Source organism: Babylonia areolata, chromosome 4, assembly GCF_041734735.1.
Source record: "Babylonia areolata isolate BAREFJ2019XMU chromosome 4, ASM4173473v1, whole genome shotgun sequence".
NCBI lineage: Eukaryota > Metazoa > Mollusca > Gastropoda > Neogastropoda > Buccinidae > Babylonia > Babylonia areolata.
In genome coordinates this window covers 32,290,461-32,312,960 of record NC_134879.1, presented here as the reverse complement: position 1 = coordinate 32,312,960, position 22,500 = coordinate 32,290,461, and the positions used below count along the sequence as shown (strand labels likewise).

Below are 22,500 nucleotides of genomic sequence, written 5' to 3'. Positions count from 1 at the left end.
GAGAGGTGGGGAGAGAAAAGAAGAGAGAGGGGGAGAACAGAAGAGAGAGGGGGAGAACAGAAGAGAGAGAGAGGGGGAGAACAGAAGAGAGGGAGGGGGAGAACAGAAGAGAGAGAGGGGGAGAACAGAAGAGAGGGAGAGAACAGAAGAGAGGGAGAGAACAGAAGAGAGAGAGGGGGAGAACAGAAGAGAGAGGGGGAGAACAGGAGAGAGAGGGGGAGAACAGAAGAGAGAGGGGGAGAACAGAAGAGAGGGAGAGAACAGAAGAGAGAGAGGGGGGAGAGAAAAGAAGAGAGAGGGAGGAGAGAAAGAAGAGAGAGGGGGAGAACAGAAGAGAGAGAGGGGGAGAACAGAAGAGAGAGAGAGGGGGAGAACAGAAGAGAGGGGGGGGGAGAACAGAAGAGAGAGGGGGAGAACAGAAGAGAGAGAGGGGGAGAACAGAAGAGAGAGGGGGAGAATAGAAAAGAGAGAGGGAGAGAAAAGAAGAGAGGGGAGAGAAAAGAAGAGAGAGGGGGAGAGAAAAGAAGAGAGAGGGAGAGAGAAAAGAAGAGAGGGAGAGAGAAAAGAAGAGAGAGAGAGAGAGAAAAGAAGAGAGAGGGGAGAGAAAAGAAGAGAGAGAGGGAGAGAACAGAAAAGAGAGAGGGGGAGACAGACAAAGAAACAGACAGAGAGGACGAGGTGGAATGCCGATGGTCCTTTTGTGAATTGTCACCAGAAACACGTGCTCATCTGCACACACACACACACACACACACACACACACGCACACATACACACACACAAACACACAGCTGTATTTTAATCAACCTCGGTGAAAAGACGTAAAATGGACAACACTGCAAAAACAACACATACACACACGCGCGCGCGCACCCGCCCCATAACAACCACACCAACCACAGTAGGTGAGCATGCACGATGTCCAGCATCAAATGCCCAACACCCATTTCGTTCCCGAACTTCCCACCACAGGTAAAAGTGGACGCCCAAACGAAAACCCTCCTGGACAACCACTTCAAAAAGAAGAGAAAAAAGACAACAACAACACCAACCACAACAACCACGAAATCGACGACGACGACGAAGAAGAAAAATAAAACCACACCCACAAAATCCTCCACCACCACCAGCACCACCAACGACACCGCCAACATTTCCCAAACCCCACACGGAAATAAAGCCAAACAACCAAACGACGAGAAAGAGAGAGAGGAAGGAGAGGAATGCAGCGACACGGAAAAGGAGGAGGGGGAGGAGGAAGAGGAGGAGGAGGAGGAGGAAGAGGAGGAGGAGCTGGAAGAGGAGGAGAAGGAACGCCGAGAAAGGGACGACAGGAGAGTTCGTGCCGGGATTCAGGCCATCATGAGGGAGTTCCTGTTCCAGCCGTCCAAGCCAAGACACGGCATCAAGTCATGTGAGCTGGCCTGCTGGTGTTTTTCGTTTGTTTGTTTGTTTGTCAGTGTGTGATGTGCATGTCATGTCGGCCTGTTGTTTGTCAGTGTGTGATGTGGATGTCATGTCGGCCTGTTGTTTGTCAGTGTGTGATGTGGATGTCATGTCGGCCTGCTGTTTGTTTGTCAGTGTGTGATGTGGATGTCATGTCGGCCTGTTGTTTGTCAGTGTTTGATGTGGATGTCATGTCGGCCTGATGTTTGTCAGTGTGTGATGTGGATGTCATGTCGGCCTGTTGTTTGTCAGAGTGTGATGTGGATGTCATGTCGGCCTGTTGTTTGTCAGTGTGTGATGTGCATGTCATGTCGGCCTGATGTTTGTCAGTGTTTGATGTGGATGTCATGTCGGCCTGATGTTTGTCAGTGTGTGATGTGGATGTGATGTCGGCCTGTTGTTTGTCAGTTTGTGATGTGGATGTCATGTCGGCCTGATGTTTGTCAGTGTGTGATGTGGATGTCATGTCGGCCTGATGTTTGTCAGTGTGTGATGTGGATGTCATGTCGGCCTGATGTTTGTCAGTGTGTGATGTGGATGTGATGTCAGCCTGATGTTTGTCAGTGTGTGATGTGGATGTCATGTCGGCCTGATGTTTGTCAGTGTGTGATGTGGATGTCATGTCGGCCTGTTTGTCAGTGTGTGATGTGGATGTGATGTCAGCCTGATGTTTGTCAGTGTGTGATGTGGATGTCATGTCGGCCTGATGTTTGTCAGTGTGTGATGTGGATGTCATGTCGGCCTGATGTTTGTCAGTGTGTGATGTGGATGTCATGTCGGCCTGATGTTTGTCAGTGTGTGATGTGGATGTCATGTCAGCCTGATGTTTGTCAGTGTGTGATGTGGATGTCATGTCGGCCTGATGTTTGTCAGTGTGTGATGTGGATGTCATGTCGGCCTGTTTGTCAGTGTGTGATGTGGATGTGATGTCAGCCTGATGTTTGTCAGTGTGTGATGTGGATGTCATGTCGGCCTGATGTTTGTCAGTGTGTGATGTGGATGTCATGTCGGCCTGATGTTTGTCAGTGTGTGATGTGGATGTGATGTCGGCCTGTTTGTCAGTGTGTGATGTGGATGTCATGTCAGCCTGTTGTTTGTCAGTGTGTGATGTGGATGTCATGTCGGCCTGTTGTTTGTCAGTGTGTGATGTGGATGTCATGTCGGCCTGCTGTTTGTCAGTGTGTGATGTGGATGTCATGTCGGCCTGTTGTTTGTTTGTCAGTGTGTGATGTGGATGTCATGTCGGCCTGATGTTTGTTTGTCAGTGTGTGATGTGGATGTCATGTCGGCCTGCTGTTTGTTTGTCAGTGTGTGATGTGGATGTCATGTCGGCCTGCTGTTTATCAGTGTGTGATATGGATGTCATGTGGGCCTACTGTTTGTTTGTCAGTGTGTGATGTGGATGTCATGTGGGCCTGTTGTTTGTTTGTCAGTGTGTGATGTGGATGTCATGTCGGCCTGTTGTTTGTTTGTCAGTGTGTGATGTGGATGTCATGTCGGCCTGTTGTTTGTCAGTGTGTGATGTGGATGTCATGTCGGCCTGCTGTTTGTCAGTGTGTGATGTGGATGTCATGTCGGCCTGTTGTTTGTTTGTCAGTGTGTGATGTGGACATTTTGCCGTGAATTTTAAGCACTCTCCTTTTTCTCCAACACCGCTATGCCATGCCTGTCAGCTCACTTTGTATGAATGACGATGGAAGGAGAGAGAGAGAGAGAGAGAGAGAGAGAGAGAGAGAGAGAGAGAGAGAGAGAGAGGAAAGATTGATTATGAATGATTCATGTAAGTTGCATCTTTTTCTTTCATGTAAAGCGCCCCCAGCTCTTAGAGAGAGATGGCGCGATAAAAATGTGCATCATCATCATTATACCGTGTTCCATTGCTAGTATGTGGACTTCAACTGTTGTGGGGGTGGGTGAGGTGACTGGGTGGGTGGGTGGGGGTGGGGGCTGTGTGTGTGTGTGTGTGTGTGTGTGTGTGTGTGTGTGTGTGCGCGCGCGCACGTGTGTGTGCGTATGTGCGTGCGTGCGTGTGTGGGAGCGGGCTTGCTCGGGAGTATGCGTAATCATCATCATCGCAGCTGTTTCGCTCTCGTTTCTGTAGTCCGAACCAAACCGAAATCGAAAACCTCAACGATGATTCACTATCTAGTCAACGGTTTGCGTTCTACAAACGAACAAAAGCTTTTCTTACATTATCAACGTCAATAAGACAAGTAACGACTAATCTGAAATCCATCAAACCAGACGCCTACTCCCCCTTCCCCCACTCACACACATATATTTGCTATTATTTTCCTACTACTATTCTTGTTCTTGTTCTTGTTGACTACTATTCTTGACAACGCATATATATATATATATATATATATATATATATATATATATATATATATATATATATGTGTGTGTGTGTGTGTGTGTGTGTGCGTGTGTGTGTGTGTAATATATACTTAATATCCCACTCCGTGTTAAAGGTTTAGGCCTTCCACTTGACAATGTAGCGTATAATCAAGTGTGGGGTTTTTGTAATGTGCATAATTTTTTCGACCTCTTCCCGCCCCCCTCCTTCACAAAAGAGAACAATTTTTGGGGGGAGGTGTGTGTGTGTGTGTGTGTGTGTGTGTGTGTGTGTGTGTGGAGGGGGGGGGGGGGTTAAGAAAAAATCCAAGTTTTGTATGCGCTACATACCCGACGACAACGCATTTTCTTCCGAAGTATGACAAATCATGACGTTGATTTAATCTGGTCCTGTGTATTTGTTTTTTTCCCTTGTGTGTAATGCGCATATAATGAAGAAATGTGTGTGTGTGTGTGTGTGTGTGTGTGTGTGTGTGTGTGTGTAGCTGCCAGGAGAGACTTCATGCAGTCCGCACAAAACAACGGACCCAGATATATGGTGAGCAACATTTTTTTTTCTTCTTTTTAGTGTGAGCAACAGAGTTTGTGCATAACAGCTGAGTCCAGCACACAACAGGGGAGATTATTCACAGAGCTCCCATGTTTGTTTCCGGCTGCATTTCGTTTTTTGTTTTTGTTTGTTTGTTTGTTCTTGCACTGCACATTGTACTTATTTATTGAGCTGATCTATTTTGTTGTACTGATTTATTCAGTCTGTCAGTAAAACAATTACTTCACGACAACAACCGAGACTTATGGTAACTGATTATGGTATCACGTGTTTCTTTCTCACTTTCAAGTGGGCGTCGAAGCTTACTAATCGATCCATGTACACTACACCAAAGCTGCTATAAAATATATATACTAAACAAGGGGTGGGAGTGGGGGTTGGGGGTGGGGGGGGGGCTGTGGGGAACAAGAGGTAGGGGCAGATTCCTAACTTACAACACAGAACAAACGCACTGGTCAAGGCTTGAAAGCCTCCTAAATTCTAAACACGTGTATATTTATCAGCATGCTCACCTGAACAGGGCGCGCCAAACGCCCGGGACCCCGCCGCGGGAGACCCGCACAGGATGGACGGCGACAGGCCACGCTACGACGGAGACCCAGCCGGGTGGCCGCTGTCAACGCACACCAACCACTTCTCCCCCAGGGAGTGGGGCACCCGCCACCCGGGTCGCTGGAGGGAGCGGGACCGACGCCACGACCTGAAACGAACCAGAAGCCCCAAGTCGTCAAGGTCGAGGTCAAGGTCATGGTCGGGTTCAAGGTCGAGGTCAAGGTCGGGGTCCCCGGAGCGCGCCGCGTGGAAGAGAGCTCTGACCTTGTCCGGGAAGCGGGCCCGGAAGAAGAGGCGGCTGTGGCGTCCGTGAGTGTCTCTGACTGGTTTCTTTAACGTGTGCAAAATATGATAACTTCATTGGATGTTTCGTGTCTTTTACACGTGTGTGTGTGTGTGTGTGTGTGTGTGTGTGTGTGTGTGTGTGTGAAGAAATTCCAATAAATCACTTTTGAGAGAGAGAGAGAGAGAGAGAGAGAGAGAGAGAGAGAATTGGAATTTATTCATCAAGGCCAAAGTCCCATATGAAGGGGTGTGAACACACACACACACACACACACACACACACACACACACACACACACACACACATATATATATATATATATATATTTAGCAAGGAAGAAAATAGGAAATATAAGCCAGGATGTAAACATGAAAACATAAGTGCCAAACTGGATACAACATAAGCAGTGATTATCAAAATTACACAGTATAACAGTAATACTTCGTCATAGGTCATGAGCTTACAATTTCTCTTCTTTTGAATGCTTGGTATAAGAATACCGCAAAATTGTTTATTACAAGTTCATTTCTAACAGCCAGAAGTAATGAAAGTTTAAAGTCCCTAGGTTTTTTTTAAAAAGTACTTGGCTGGTATAAACTGAAATCTAAGATCATCAAATCAAGGGCAGGACAACAGAGTACAAAATGAACCTCAGTCTCAGTGGCATTTCTGCATAAAGGGCATTTCATCATATTCACATTGTGTTCTTTGTATCTAAAACTATGTCAGAAATTCCAAATCCAAATATTGTTAGTGTCTTACATATCTGTTTAAATCAATCATAAGGTAAGGGTCTATGTTATGATCAGTTTTCAATTTTCTGTGCTCTAAGAATCTATCGCTATTATCAAAGTGATTTTTCCACTTTTGCCAACCATAATCGACAAGTCTTTGTTTAAACAACTCTATAAAAGAGTTAACACAACCCACCCCTGATTTGCCCATACGTAAAAGAAAGCATACGTTGCTAGTGTATCACGAACCTTAGAAGCCCAGTTTGTTTTTCCTTTGTTAGCTAAACCTAAAAGCATTTTATAGGCCTTGAGAGGTAGTCTGTGTTCTTTCATTCGTGTCAGTTTCAACCAATATCGAATAACAGATATGCCTGAGTTAATAGTTAATGGAAAGCTGTTTAATTCGCCATAAATAAGATCGTTGAGAGAGAGAGAGAGAGTGTGTGTATGTGGCTGCCACCAGTGTGAACATGCCTTCAGAACTGTTGTATGTCCGGCAGGGAAGGGAGGGAGGAGGAAGAAGAAGAGGAGGAGGAGGGGCAGGGGGAGAGGGGCAGCAGTGAGGAAGAGGACACAGCTTACCAAGAGGTCCGTGCCATCAGAGCTGGACAATGTCCTAGAGTCACCCCAAGTTTGGCAAGCTGAACCCCTGTCTGTCTGCTTCTGCCTGTCTGTGTGCTTGTCTGTGTACTTCTGTCTGCCTTCTGTCTGTACGTCTGTCTTCCTGTGTACTTCTGCCTGTCTGTGTGCTTGTCTGTGTACCTCTGTCTGCCTTCTCTCTGTACGCCTGTCTTCCTGTGTACTTCTGCCTGTCTGTCTGTCTGTCCGTATACTCTATCGTCTGTCTGTCTGTCTGTCTAGGTACAAAGTTTTCGTCTGTCACTCTGTATACTTCTGTCTGCTTTCTGTCTGTCTGTCTGCCGCCTCTCTCTGTGTGTGTGTGTGTGTGTGTGTGTGTGTGTGTGTGTGTGTGGTAGAATGCTAGTGTTAACTAATTGTCAATGTATTGTTTCGTTTCATAGGAGGTGTTTAGAGCCTACTTTCTGCGGAGTTTGCACCATACAAATACTATATATTATTTTCATAATATATAAATTCAGTTTGCATTTTTGGTTCCTTGTGGTTTTTAAGTTTATGTGGTGATTTTGTTCGCTTTTACATGGCGTTAATTGTAGTCTATTAGAATCAAATGTTCATTTTTTTCTTTTCATGATTTTGTGTATTTTATTTTCGACAGCACGGTGAAAAGCAGCTTTCAGCTTATCTTTTCATAATTAATTAAAAATTCGTATTTGTATTGGGTTTTTTTTAATGTTTGCAGTATACATTCATGCACGTGTGCCTTACCTGTATATGTGTGGTTGAGAGAGAGAAAGACGATCTATGAAAAATGAGAACTGGGACGAAGACAGTAAGAGACAGAGAGAGAGAGAGAGAGAGAGAGAGAGAGAGGGGGAGGAGAGGAAGGAGGGAGAGAGGGAGAGGGAGAGAGAAGGGGATGGAAGGAGAGAGAGGGATACAGAGAGTGAGAGAGAGAGGGGAGAGAGGGAGGGAAAAGAGGGGAGAGAGAGAGAGAGAGAGAGAGAGAGAGAGAGAGAGAGAGGGGGGGGGAATATATTTAGCTTAGTAATCTGCACTCGCACTGTAACATGTTATGTTTTGCATAGTGATACACACACACACACACACACATACCTATTCAACCCCACCCCACCCTCACACACCTATTCGCGCATGTATGTGTGTGTCTAAAAAATGTGTGTTTTTAAAGAACGTATTTCTTTTTAATCTAAGCATTATTTACTTGATATTTTTTTTTATTGTTTGGTGGATCATGCTTTTTTATTCATTCTGTGAACGCATTGGATTGAGCTGTTGTAATGTTTTATGTTATGTTCTGATCTGGTTCGATGATGGAAGGCGCTTTGAGCTGGATATCGCGCCATAGAAAAGTTATGAATCATTATTATTATTATTATTATTACCTGTCCACTTAACCACCTGCCCACTAACCTACCCGCCCACCCCTACCCAGGCGCCCATTTTACTGTTGCTGTTGTTCTTGGTTCTGCAGCGTCTCAGAAAGTGGGAACAGAGAGAGAGACAGAAGCGGCGGGAATACGCCAGGCAGCGGGAACTGGAGCTGGAACAGAAAGCTGCAGAGGTAGAGAGAAGGATGGTGGATGGATGGATGGATGGATAGGATGGGTGGTTGGGTGGTTGGGTGATATATTCATTCATAGGCCGCTGCCCCTCATGAAGGGATTATGAAAACAATAGACATTTAAAATGCACCATAGACAATAAGTCATACTGTGGTCAAGTCAAAATGAAACCGAATCATGCTGCTTTCAAAGGTGGCATTTTCATGGCTGATAACACGTCAGTTTACTTTGTCAAGTAATAAACACTCAACTAAGCCAAATATAATTATAAATAACAAATACATAGTTATCGAAACTCTGTTAAGTTATACATGTTACATCGTAAGTAGCACACGCTCACTCACTTGATCGCTCTCAGAGTGGATCGTAGCCGAAACCATTTCTACAGATAAATTGACAGTTTTTCGATGGCTTGTTCGCGCGAACACACACACACACACACACACACACACACACACACACACACACACACACACACACACACACATGCGCGCGCGCATGTAATCAGAATGGTTACCACGGATCATGAGAATGAATGCTGTGTTCAACAGGAACGGCAGCGTGTTGGCCTGAAAGAATTTCTGGAGGACTACAACGACATCCGAGACGATCCCAAGTTCTACAAGTCAGTTTTCATTCTCCTGTGTGTGTGTGTGGGGGGGGGGGGGGGGGGAGAGCAGAGGGGTGGGTGGGGTGGGGTGTGGGGGTGGCGAGGTGTGTGTGGGGGGAGGGGGGCGGTCGGGAGGAGGGAGTGGGAATGCCGGGTTGGGGGCGGTGAGAGGTGAAGGCGAAGAGGTGGAGGGTGTGTGTGTGTGTGTGTGTGTGTGTTCGGGAGGCTAGGGAGAGGGGCCACTTTCGTGCATCTCTCTCGTCCATAAAATACAGACATTATTAACACAAGAGTTTACAACAGACATGATGTCAGCTTAATATATCTTACAGCGACGTACACTGCCATTAACGAAGTAAGTGCATTTTGTTTTGGCGTACTTTGACTTTTTGTTGTTGGGGCGTATATTGACACTTTTGTACTTGCGTACAGTGACGTTTACGTTAAGAAGGTATTTTGCACTGGCACAGGACTGAATGAAGTCCCAAGAACAACAGACATTAAAACAAAGCTATATGGTCAGCGAACCTTCGGATCTGCTGCTCCTTCTCTTTGTAATTCGATCCCAACAGAAGAAAAATACGTCTTCCCTTACTCTCTTAACACACACACACACACACACACACACACACACACACACACAACCAACAGTAAAACATATCATTTCCAGTTTCAGCCAAGGTCATGCACCCTTCCCCTCTCACTTTCTAAATCAGTCGCATTGTGTGTGTGTGTGTGTGTGTGTGTGTGTGTGTGTGTGTGTGTGTGTGTGTGTGTGTGGTGTGGTGTGGTGTGTGTGTGTGTGTGTGTGTGTGTGTTGTGTGGTGTGGTGTGGTGTGGTGTGGTGCGTGCCTCTGTGTGTGTGTGTGTGTGTGTGTGTGTGTGTGTGTGTGTGTGTGTGTGTGTGTGTGTGTGTGTGGTGTGGTGCGTGCCTGTGCATGTGTGTGTGGTGCGTGCCTCTGTGTGTGTGTGTGTGTGTGGTGCGTGCCTCTCTCTCTCTCTGTGTGTGTGTGTGTGTGTGTGTGTGTGTGTGTGTGTGTGTGTGTGTGTGTGGTGCGTGCCTGTGTGTGTGTGTGTGTGTGTGTGTGTGTGTGTGTGTGTGTGTTCAGGGGGTACTGGCTGGAGCAGAGGCGGAAGGAGTTCGAGAGGGGTCGGGAGGAGGACGAGTGGGACCGGCACCAGGAGAAACAGGAGATGGAGGAGCTCAAGAGGAGGGTCATCGGGGGAGGGGGCCTAGAGGAGTCAGACCACATGGAGGAGGAGGTGAGCCATGAAAAAAAAAACCCTCACCCGAAATTTTCCCCTTAAAAATGAACTCATGTTGCATGAAGGAGGTGAGCCATGAAAAAAGTGCCCTCCGTAAAATTTTCCCCCTAAAAGTGTTTCCCTTTAAGATCAAGTCAAATCATGCAAGAGGCGAGCCATGAAAAAAAGCCACCCCCCTCACCCCTTTCAAAAATTCCCCTGAGAAAGTGTTTCCCCTTTAAAATCGAATCAAATCATTTTCCTTGGAGGAGGTAAGCTATGAAAAAAAGGCCCCCATGCCCCACAAATATTTCCCCTAAAAGTGTTTCCTCTTTAAGATCAAATTGAATTATGTTGCTTGGAGGTGAGCCATGAAAAGAGCCCCCACCCCCGCATTCCCCCCCCCCCCCCCCCCCCATACAAGTGTTTCCCCTTAACATCAAATCAAATCATGTGGCTTGGTAGAGGTGAGCCATGAAAAAAGCCACCCTACACCCCTTTAAAATTTCCACCTAAAAGAGTTTCCCCTTTAACATAAAAACAAATCATGTTACTTGGAGGACGTAAGCCATGAAAAAAGCCCCCCCCCCCCCCCCCCAACCCCGGTATATTTCCCCATAAAAGTGTCCCCCCTTTAAGATAAAAATCAAATCGTGTTACTTGGAGGAGATGAGCTATGAAAAAAAGTCCTCGAATAACTGTCACAACGACAGTTCACCTCCAATTGTTTAAAATCTGAATCCTAGCCAATTTCTTCCCCTTTTCACAGACAGAGGATGAAGACATGGAAGACTACCCCCCAAGACGCAGGGATTCCACGGAGGTAGACTCCAACCCGGAGATGTCTGATCCCGGAACGCCCACAAACCGTGAAGACACACCGCCGCCGCCGCCACAATCACCACCACCACCGCCACCCACAGAGGGGGAAGACATACCCATGGAACCGGGGGAACTGTCTCCAGAGCCTCCTGAACCTCTGAAGGACCCCGCTCCGGCACAACCTGCCCCGAACAACATGGACGACACATCGACAGCAGCCAGAGAGATACTGTCAGAAACTCACGAATCTTTAATGGTCACTGATGATGAGTCTCTGCTGGACATTCATGAACCGTTGACAGAAGCCAGCGAACCATTGATGAGCGCAAAGTTTTCCATGGAAACACATATATCGTCAACGTTGTTAACGGAAACGACCGGACCACTCCACGAACTGACGGAAACGCACGAACGACTGACGGAAACACACGGAATATTACACGAACCACTGACGGAACCGCACGAACGACTAACGGAATCACACGATGACTTACAAGAAACACTACGGAAAACGTCCGATCTGTTTAAAGATGACACCGAACTTGAGACAGAAGAAAACGAATCACACACAGAGGAAACACACCATCATCCGACGGAGACGGACGAATCACCGATAACCAAAGATGTACCGATTTCAGGAACCAGCGAAACACTGACAGACAACGCCAAACTACCGGCACAGACAGATGACCTGTCGGCAGAAGCACACACACATTTGATGATAACCAACGAATATCCAACCAAAACAGACAAATCGTTGATGGAAACAAAGGAACCTGAATTGGAGACCAACAGACTTGTTACAGGAACAGCAGAATCACAAATGGAGATGGACGAATGGTGTTTGGATAAAGACGAACCTTTGTCAGAAAAAATGGACATTCTGACAGAAACAAATGAACGTGTACCACATCAGGCTATGGACACTGATGAACCTTTGCTGGAGAGAAAAGAAGCACTGAAGGAAGCCCAAGAGCTTTTCATGGAGAAAAATAAGCTATCCACAGAAAACAAACATCACTTCTCAGAATCAGATGATGAAGCATTAACGAACGGAAACCAGTCTTTACCAGAAATGGATGAAACAGTGATTGAAGCCAACGAACCTATGACAGACACAGACCAACTAATGACGGAAACAACCCAGCCTTCAACTGAAAGAGACGAATCGCTGATTGAATCAAGTGAACAGTCACCAAGAACCGACGGGTCGATCATAAGGTCCAAAGACATTTTCTTAGAAACAGATAACTTCACAATCATCAACGAAGCCTCGGTAGAAATTGACGAACCACTCAATACAACTGACGAGCTTTCGATAGAAACAGACGAGCCAATCACGATAGTCAATGAAACATCGACAGAAACAGACGAACCAGTCATGATTGCCAACGAGCCTTTGACAGAAACATACGAACCACTCACAACATTTGATGATCCCTCGACAGAAATATATGAACCAAACCCAACAGTTGATGAGTATTCGGCAGAAACATATGAACTGCTCACAACAGCTGACGAGCCCTTGACAGAAAACGGCGAACAAGTAACAACAATCGATGAGCCTTCAGCAGAATCAGACGAACCACTCACAACAAATGACGAGCCTATGACAGAAACAGGCGAGCCACAAACAGCAATCGGCGAACCTTCAACAGAAACAACCGAACTACTCATAAGAGTTGACGAGCCCTTGACAGAAAACGGCGAACCACTCACAACAAATGACGAGCCTTTGACAGAAAACGGCGAACCAGTCACAACAAATGACGAGCCTTTGACAGAAAACGGCGAACCAGTCACAACAATGGATGAGCCTTTGACTGGAAATGACGAACCAGTCACAACAATGGATGAGCCTTTGACAGAGAATGACGAACCAGTCACAACAATGACGAGCCCTTGACAGAAAACTGACGAACCAGTCACAACAATGGATGAGCCTTTGACTGGAAATGACGAACCAGTCACAACAATGGATGAGCCTTTGACAGAAAATGACGAACCAGTCACAACAATGGATGAGCCTTTGACAGAAAATGACGAACCAGTCACAACAATGGATGAGCCTTTGACAGAAAATGACGAACCAGTCACAACAATGGATGAGCCTTTGACAGAAAACGGCGAACCAGTCACAACAATGGATGAGCCTTTGACAGAAAATGACGAACCAATCACAACAATGGATGAGCCTTTGACAGGAAATGACGAACCAGTCACAACAATAGATGAGCCTTTGACAGAAAATGACGAACCAGTCACAACAAATGATGAGCCTTTGACAGAAAATGGCGAACAAATCACAACAATGGATGAGCCTTTGACAGAAAATGACGAACCACTCACAACAAATGACGAGCCCTTGACAGAAAACGGCGAACAAATCACAACAATGGATGAGTCTTTGACAGAAACTGGCGAACCACTCACAACAACTGAAGAGACTTGGACAGAAAATGGCGAACCAGTCACAACAATGGATGAGCCTTTGACAGAAAATGACGAACCAGTCACAACAATGGATGAGCCTTTGACAGAAACTGGCGAACCAATCACAACAATGGATGAGCCTTTGACAGAAACTGGCGAACCACTCACAACAAATGATGAGCCTTTGACAGAAACAGACGAACAAATCACAACAATGGATGAGCCTTTGACAGAAACTGGTGAACCACTCACAACAAATGATGAGCCTTCAACAGAACCAGGCGAGCCACTAGTAGCAACTGACGAACCTTTGACAGAAACAAACGAACCATTCATAACAGTTGACGAGCCCTTAACAGAAACTGGCGAACCACTCACAACAATCAACGAGCCTTCGACAGAAACAGACAGTCCATTCCAGACAACCTGCGAGTTTTTTTCAGATACAGACATACCGATCACAGTAGTGGATGAGCTCTTTTCAGACACAGATGAACCTTTTACAGCAGCTGACAACCATTCACTAGAAACAGATGAACCACACGCAGAACCTGACCAGCTTTTGCAAGAAACAGAAGAACAACTCATAACAGTCGATGAGCCTTTGTCAGAATCTGAGGAACCACTCACAGCTACTAACGAGCCTTTGTCAGAAACGGACGAACCGCTCGTCACAGTCGATGAGCCTTTGCCATATACTGAAGAAGAGCCAGGCACTGCAGGTGACGAGCCTTTGTCAGAACCAGAAGCAAACGAGCCTTCGTTTGAATTGGACGAATCACTCACAGCCACCAAAGAGTCTGTGTCACAGTCTGAGCTACCAGCAACTACAGGTGAGGAATTTTTTTCAGAAACTGGTGAACCATTAGTAACAGTCAATGAGCCTTTCCCAAACAACAGTGAACCATCCACAGAAACCAGTGAGCCATTGTCAGATGCAGATGAACAAATGATGACCGCCAATGATTCCATGCCAGAAACGATGGACGAACTGCCACCCAGCGAAGTACTGTCAGACACAGAAGCACAGACCATGGAAGCTGACGAGCCTATGTCAGAAACTGACGAAACATTCGTAGTAATTGACGAATCTTTGTCAACAAGAGAAGAACAACTCATAGCAACAAACGATTCTTTATCCAGAAGAGGAGAACCACTCTCATCAACTGACGAGATTCTGACAGATTCAGAACTGCCAATGGTAGCAGCCAGCGAGATTTTGTCAGACACCGATGGGCAATTCATAATCCTCGATGAGTTAGAAGTGGAAACAGAAGACATGTTCCCAGAAGCCGACGAACTTTCTCCAGAAACTGACGATCCTCTCGAAACTATCCATCAGTCTTCATCACACATGGACGTATCACACTCAACAGGTGATGAGCCTTTGTCAGAAACAGCCGAACTACCGATGGTAGACGAACAGCCGTTGTCAGAACAATGCGAATCATCCATTGTAAGCAGGGAGCCTTTATCAGAACCAGATGAATCACCCATAACCGTTGATGAGCCTTTGTCAATGCCTTTGTTAGAACCAGAAGAACAATCCATAACAGTCAATGAAACTTTGTCAGAAAATTACGAACCACTCGTAACAGTTGATGAACCTTTGTCAATGCCTATGCTAGAACCAGAAGAACCACCCACAACAACTGATGAGCCTTTGTCAGAAACAGATGAACTACCCATAATAGTCGATGAGCCTTTGTCAGATTCAGGTGAACCACCTGCAGCAGCTGAAGAGCCTATGTCAGGAGCAGACGAGCCACACATGATGGCTGATGCACATTTGTCAGAATCACATGAACCACCCATGACATTTGAAGAGCAATTGTCAGAAGAAGACGAACCGTATATAACAGTTGATGAGCCTTTGTCAGACACAGACGAACCACCAAAACTGGCTGATAAGCCTTTGTCAGAACCATATGGATCGCCCATAATGGTTGAAGAGCCACTATCAGAACAAGACGAACCATATGTAACAGTCGATGAGCGTTTTTCAGACACAGACAAACCGCACAAAATAGTTGATAAACCTTTGTCAGAACCGTATGAATCACCCATAATGGTTGACGAGCCGGTGTCAGAACCAGAGGAACCATTCATTACAGTCGAAGAGCCTTTATCAGAAATACACGAACCACTGGCAACTAATAAACCAGCCATTCGGTCTGTGTCAGAAACAGAAGCAGTACGCAGGGCGGCCCGCAAGCCTTTATCTGAAAGAGACGAGTCATTCACAACTATTGATGACCGTCTGTCAGATTCAGACGAGTCCCTGACAGACATGTACGAATCTGAAACAGAGCAACAGCTGACACCTGCAGAGTCCCTTGCCAGCACAAGGAAAGCGATGCCCAAAACAAAGAAACCATTGTCAGACACAGGAAAGCTGGGAAAAACCAGTAAGTGTGTGACTGAAAGGGATTACTCACTGGTGCAAATGCACAGTCCTCTGGCCAACTGTCAGCCTGTGTCAGGACGACCACACCCTTTTACAAAGATGCGTGCTTGGTTTTCAGAAATATACAAACCAGATGTATATGATGCTTTGACAGATGTGGATGAACCACTGGAGGAACAAGACAAACCTTTGATGGATGTCTACGAAGTCTTGACGGACATAGACGAGCCACTCTCGGAAACAGAAGAACCAAGCATAGACAGGACAGAACCCCCGAAAAGCACGAGCAAGTCTCTGATGGCTACAGAGAAACAACCAATGAAAATTAACGAAAACTTCCAAGACTCAGACTCGGACGAATCACTTGTGGAGATAGAGCTAGACGAACCTTTGACAGATGAGCCACTGACAGAAACAGACGAGTTTTACACTGACAAAGAAGAAACAGTGATAGAAAGTTATGTGACTGTCCAAAAGTCAGATGACTTACAAACGAAAACAAGAAAACGCTTGTCGGAAGCCGATGACCCACCGACAGACGTTTACGAGGCTTTGACAGATACGGACGAACCGCTCGAAGAATGTGACGAACATTTACCAGACACAAACAAAGCACTGATGGAAACAAATGAAGCTTTGACAAAAACAGAGAAATCATTGACCAACATACATGAACCACTGGTGGGAACTAATGAATCTTTAACAGAGACAAATGAACCACTGATAGAAGCAACTGAAGATTTGGAAGAGACAGATGAACCGCTGACACTCACAAACGAAAGTGTAACACAAGAAGATGATCTATCAACAAAAACACACGGATGCTTGACCAACAAAGATCGAATAACAAAAGATAAATGGGCAGACAAAGAGGAGTTAGTTTCGGGAACACATTATTTGACGAAGAAGGACGAAGTGCACTCACAAACAAAACTAGCTGCGACAGAAAAAAAGAAACTGTTTATGGACACAGAAGAGCCACAGACAGACCGAAACACTCTGCGGACTGACAGAGACGGATCTTTGACGAAAAACACTGAAACGGTGATGACCGTGACCAATGCTGCTGACCATTCCATAAAAACAAACCAATGTCCGGCAGAGCCAGAAGATCCAACAGAAGCAAACGAAGAACCAATGGAAACAACCGACCTTTCGACAGACACAGACGAACTAGTCATGGAAACAAGTAAAGTTCTGACAAACGCAAAAGAACCACTGGAAGAATCAAACGCGCCTTCAATGAACACACAGGAACAGCTGATGAAAACAGACGAAATTTTGACAGGGGCAGAGAAATCAACAACAAGAGAGAAATCATTAACAAAAGAGAACTCATTAACCAAAGCAAACAAATCCTCCTCAATTACAAAAGCACCACAACCAGGTACCAAGCTGTTTGCAAGTCCAGGAAAAACAGTCACGAAAAGAGCCGAAATATCTGCCGAAAGCAAACACGTGGTGGGAAAAACTGGCCAACCAACGATGGGAACACAAAAAGCGATGACGGAAACACGTAAGCCGAAGACAAAAAGCACAAACTCTTCATCATCGACATCTCCATTGTCACTCTGTGTGAAATCGAGTGAATATTTGACGGAAACCAGCAAGACAGTCAAGGTAAAATCTAACGTAGTGGTAAAACCAAAAACACCACCAAACCCCGAAACTGACTTGGACGTAAAACCCAAAACTACCTTGACGGTTAAACCTCAAACTACCTTGGCAGTTAAAACCAAAACTACCTTGGCGGTTAAACCCAAAACTACATTGGCAGTTAAACCCAAAACTACCTTGGCAGTTAAACTCAAATCTGACCTGGCCGTGAAACCCTCTGCAGTAAAACCCAAAACGAACTTGGCAGTGAAACCAACAGTCGCCAAACCCAAACAGCTACAGACCAAGGCAAACGAACCACCAGTAGAAACACACGAACCAGTGGCTGATGCAAACAAAGATCTGACGGAAACAGTCGAACACTCGAAGACGGAGGGAACTCCCACAAAGACAAAAGAACCAACGTTGCACAAAACTCCAACAACGAATAAATCATCAACACCACTAACGCATGTTGACATACCAATAACTGAAACAACCGGAACAACGTCCATGGAAACGGATGAACCTACAAAACAGACGGTCATTCCAATAACGAAAGCAGAAAACACATCAGCAAAGAAAAACCAATTATCATCGTCAAGGATTCAGACAGACGCACCCATAATGGATACAAATATGGAGACAGACGAGCCCAAAACAGAGACAAACCTACCAATAACGGAAGCAACCGACACAGTTTCCATGGAGACAGAAGAATCTACGACACAGACGCATGTACCAATAACGAAAACACAGACGAATAACTTACCAAAACCAACGACAAAGGCAGACGCCCCAACAACGGAAACAATCGACACAGTTTCCATGGAGACAGACGAATGGACAACACAGACGTTCGTACAAATAACGACTGACGCAACAAAAAAGACGAATGAATTCACAAAGACACAGACGCCTCAAGTACCAAAAGCAAAAGCTGACCAAACTTCCACGGAGACAAACGAACCTGGGGCACAGACGCGCGTTCCAACAACCGACGCACCAGTGAAAACAAACGAATTGGTAACAGACGAACAAGACGATCAGCCGACGGACGCTGACAAACTGTCAATGATTAAACACCCCATCGACTCCAATTCACCACCTGTGGAACCTGACAAGCTTCCAATGGACACGAGCGAAGAGTTGACAGGAACAGTTGAACCATCGTCAAACAGACCGTTCACAGACTCTGAAGAACTACCATCGGACGCAGGCAAAGAGTTAACTGTCAAATCATTCTCTGACTCAAACAGACCGACTTCAGATGCTGCCGAACTGCCACTCGACATAAGCAAAGAGTCAACTGATAAACCATTCTCTGACTCGAACAGATCATTTACATACTCTACCGATCTGCCATCAGACGCAGGCAAAGAGTTAATGGTAAAACCATCCTTCGACTCGAACAGACCAACTACAGAAGCTGCCCAACTTCTCACTAACGTCACACCGACAGACGCCTGCACGTGGCATGTCGATGCTGCGAAAGAACCGACTGAGGAAAACAAGAACCAAAGATCAAATCATGGCGCAGAGAGAGACGAAGGTCGAACACACCCTGCTGCAGCCGAAAACAAAGACGAGACACACAGTTCAGGTATGGCGCTTGTTTGGTTTTGTTTTTCTTTCTTCTTTTATTCTTCCTCGTTTGTTTTTCTTTCTCCTTTTATTCTGCCTCGTCTGTTTCACGCTCACCAACGAAAAAGATAGAGTGGGGCAGGGGAGGGAAGAGAGAACACTGAATGTTTATTGTTTAAGCCAATGATCGTTATCAATCAGGTGTGAGATAAAGCTGTCAGGAAATTCGGCATTGCATAAACATTTCCAGTATCCAATCGGTTCAAAATACATCTGGAGCGCATGGGATTGGAAGAGAGGGTGAGTGGGATGGGAAGAAAGAGAGAGAGAGAACGAACGAACGAACGAATGAATGATTTATTGTGGTCAGGCTCGCTTTGCCCATTTACAAGGGGGCAGGGTGGGGGAAGGGGTTGTACATGTCAGAAACGTAACGAAATATGAGAACTGACGCGCTGTACACTTGATCAAAACATGGAATCCACGTCATGCGATTAATTATAATTAGTATCATACAAAGTCTGTATAATCCCAATCTTTGTTTTCAAATAGATCGGCAATTGAAAAGGAATCACACAGCGAAACTAATCATGATATTTCGAGATAAGGATTTCCATTTCTAGCACTTTTGCAAGCGTTTGGATTTGTGTCTTTAAACGTATTAAGTAAACTGTCCGTTTTCTTAGCCGACTCCTCAAGACAAGACATGATCTGTCGGCAGACATCTGGCGGAACATCAACATACTTTTGTTCAGAAAGTTCACTGTCATGTTGAGAACTATCCAAATCTGGGTCAATAATATTCGTGTTTTGGGGCATGAGAGTCGTGCCAATTTCGTCCAACTCGCACATTTCTGCACCGCAATGTATGTCTGCACCCGTGGCTTTACCGTGGAGGACTGTCATTGCACGTGAATTTGTGTCGCCGTGTGCCATGTCGATCTGCTGGTCTTCACGCCGTGTGTCGCTCGATGAAAGGGGTGCAGAGGGAGGGGAGCGTCTTGCTGGCTGCCAAGCAAGGGAAGCTACTCCAAAGAGAGAGAGAGAGAGGGAGAGAGAGACAGAGAGAGGGGGGGAGGGAGGAGGGTAGAGGGGTAGAGAGAGGGAAAGAGAGAGACAGACAGACAGACAGACAGAGACAGACAGACAGACAGATATAAAGACAGCCAGCGAGACAGAAGCGGAAGCAGAGAGACGGACAGAAGGACAGAGGGAAAAAAAGGGGAGGGAAGAGGAGAGACTTACACGCATACACTCACTTACTTTTTCACAACGTTCCAGACGCCCAACCGATGCCCACCCAGAGAAAAGAACCCCCAGCCAGCGGCACAGACGTCAACCACCCGAAAACACCCCCATCCACACCCTCCCAGACACCCACCACCACCACTCCCAACACCACCACCACCAACATGGCTGCCAGACCCTTCTTCTATAACCAGCCCAGACCCATCATACCCATGGAGGACAGCAGCAGTAGTGACGATGAAGATGATGATGCCGACAGGAGCAAGTCGATGAATAACGACAAGGAAAAACAGGGAGGCCATAGGGGAGGGGGAGGAGGAGGAGGGGAGGAGAACGGGCAGAGGAGGAGGGGAGGGAGGAAGCTGCAGAGGGCCAAGAGGCTGATCGCCCGCATCCCCTCCGGCAAGTTCGACGTGTACCGCTACCCTGTGGACTGGACCATTGTCGATCAGGTCAGGGATCAACAGTAACTTCGTAGTGTGTGTGTGTGTGTGTGTGTGTGTGTGTGTGTGTGTGTGTGTGTGTGTGTGTGAGGGTGTGTGTGTGTGTGTGAGGGAGGGAGGGAGAGAGAGAGAGAGTGCGTGTGTGCGTGAGAGAGAGAGAGAGTGTGTGTGTGTGCGTGAGAGAGAGAGAGAGAGAGAGAGAGTGTGCGTGTGTGTATGTATGTATGTATGTATGTATGTATGTATGTATGTATGTATATATGTATGTGTGTGTGTGTGTGTGTGTGTGTGTGTGTGTGTGTGTGTGTGTGTGTGAGAGAGAGAGAGAGAGAGAGAGAGAGAGAGAGAGGTTTTCACACCTGCAGTTTGTAGTATACATATATACATGTGTTGTTTTTGTCATGTGCAGAGGTATGTAATTACGCACTATTGTATATGTGATGTTTCATGTAAGGCGCTTAGAGCCTATTACATAGGGAGTTTGCGCCAGTAAGTACTATCTATCATTAGTATTCTCATTAGAATTATTTGAGCATTTCATGTTCTATATGTATCTGTACTGAACGACTGTCAGAGGGGCGTGAACACTGCATGTGTATCATTGTGATTATTGTGCGATATGTTCACATCAACTCTGAATTTCAACATTTGATTTCTTTTATGTATGTGACTTTCATTCTCGTGTATTGTTTGTTGTGACATACACCACACATGAATTTCTTTCTCTTATTGAGATAATAACGTATTCCGTATTCTGTTTGAGATTATGATTTAAACATTTTTCTTTGTTCAAATTTTATCTTAAATGGTTAAAGGGCCCATAGCTCTTCGTGGCGATCGGGGCTGTGAAGTCATATCCATTGTATCTATGGCTTTTCATCGGAAGGCGGGGCCCAGTCCTCTCCTTCCGACGTTTTAACCTTCTCCAACCGAAGTCAGGTATCCATTTACGCCTGGTTTGAGTGAAGAAAATCGGAATAAAGTGCCTTTCCCAAGGATATTACACCATGCCGAAACAGGGCCTCGAACCCCGATCACCGGTGAACACATGGTTCTGAAGTCCAACGTCTGACCCATTCTGTCACGACACCCCCCGTATTTGATACTGTCACAATACAAATGCAATGAACTGGACAAGACTACAAGAAAGTCTTAAGCCCTTTCGTAAGTACCCACATCATCATAATGACTGTAACATTCCTGGTGATCACGATGGCCCCTGGCAGTGTCTGACGGACCGGAGGATCAAGCCCTGGGTGAGGCAGAAGCTGAGGGAACACACGGGGGAGGAGTCGCCCTCTCTGACCGACTTCATCTGCCGCCAGGTGCTCAACCACTGCTCCCCGCAGAGTATCTACAGCGGGGTCGTCACGGTCAGTGCCCTCTGGGGAATTTTTTCCCCCACCAGCTTCTGACGCAAAGGAAGCGTGGGTCCACTGACCCATCTGTTCACGTATCTTTGGGTCAATTCCAAGTTTTATGGGTCATTGATGGTCCCATCTGTCCAAAAATCGGCAATACCCACAACCCCCCCCCCCTCCCACCCCCAGTGAAACCACGTGTCGCGGGCACTCAGCACTCAAGACCAGCTTCCTCTTCGGCTGTTTAACTCTGCAGGCAATTTTTTTCTGCTCCGTATTTCGCGAATTAATCGTCAGTGGAGAGAGTTGAAAGTGGAAGAGAGATGGAGGGAAATGAGAGAGCGAGATAGATTCATAGATAGATAGATAGACAGATAAATAGAGAGAGAGAGAGAGAGAGGGGGGTGGGTGGGTGGGTGGGTGGTAGAAAAAGGGACTGGGGGTACGGGTGTTGGGAAGGGGGTGTAGAAAAAGTACATTTTGGAAAGAAAATTTAAACAAACGGAACACAGATTCGAGAAGACGGTGAAAACCCCCCCCCCCCCCCACCACCAACAAAAAACGCTTTTACACAACAACTGTAACACCATATTCGGGATAAATAAACTGGAAAGACCTTACGCTCCTCCCCCTCCTCCACCGTCCTCCTCATTCCTTCTT

General features: G+C 46.1%; 1 protein-coding gene across 1 annotated transcript in view; it reads left to right on the top strand.

Moving 5' to 3' along the window:
* The window catches only part of LOC143281439 (uncharacterized), a 34,109-nt gene that overhangs the window by 9,585 nt on the left and 2,024 nt on the right, over positions 1 to 22,500 (top strand). Inside the window, exons 7-17 of the mRNA XM_076586651.1 lie at positions 973 to 1,414; positions 4,290 to 4,342; positions 4,875 to 5,215; positions 6,427 to 6,514; positions 8,001 to 8,090; positions 8,643 to 8,716; positions 9,811 to 9,964; positions 10,716 to 12,650; positions 13,341 to 18,807; positions 20,070 to 20,488; positions 21,706 to 21,852. Of these exons, the coding sequence (XP_076442766.1) occupies positions 973 to 1,414; positions 4,290 to 4,342; positions 4,875 to 5,215; positions 6,427 to 6,514; positions 8,001 to 8,090; positions 8,643 to 8,716; positions 9,811 to 9,964; positions 10,716 to 12,650; positions 13,341 to 18,807; positions 20,070 to 20,488; positions 21,706 to 21,852 (9,210 nt within the window). The remainder of the gene's footprint in view (positions 1 to 972; positions 1,415 to 4,289; positions 4,343 to 4,874; positions 5,216 to 6,426; positions 6,515 to 8,000; positions 8,091 to 8,642; positions 8,717 to 9,810; positions 9,965 to 10,715; positions 12,651 to 13,340; positions 18,808 to 20,069; positions 20,489 to 21,705; positions 21,853 to 22,500) is intronic.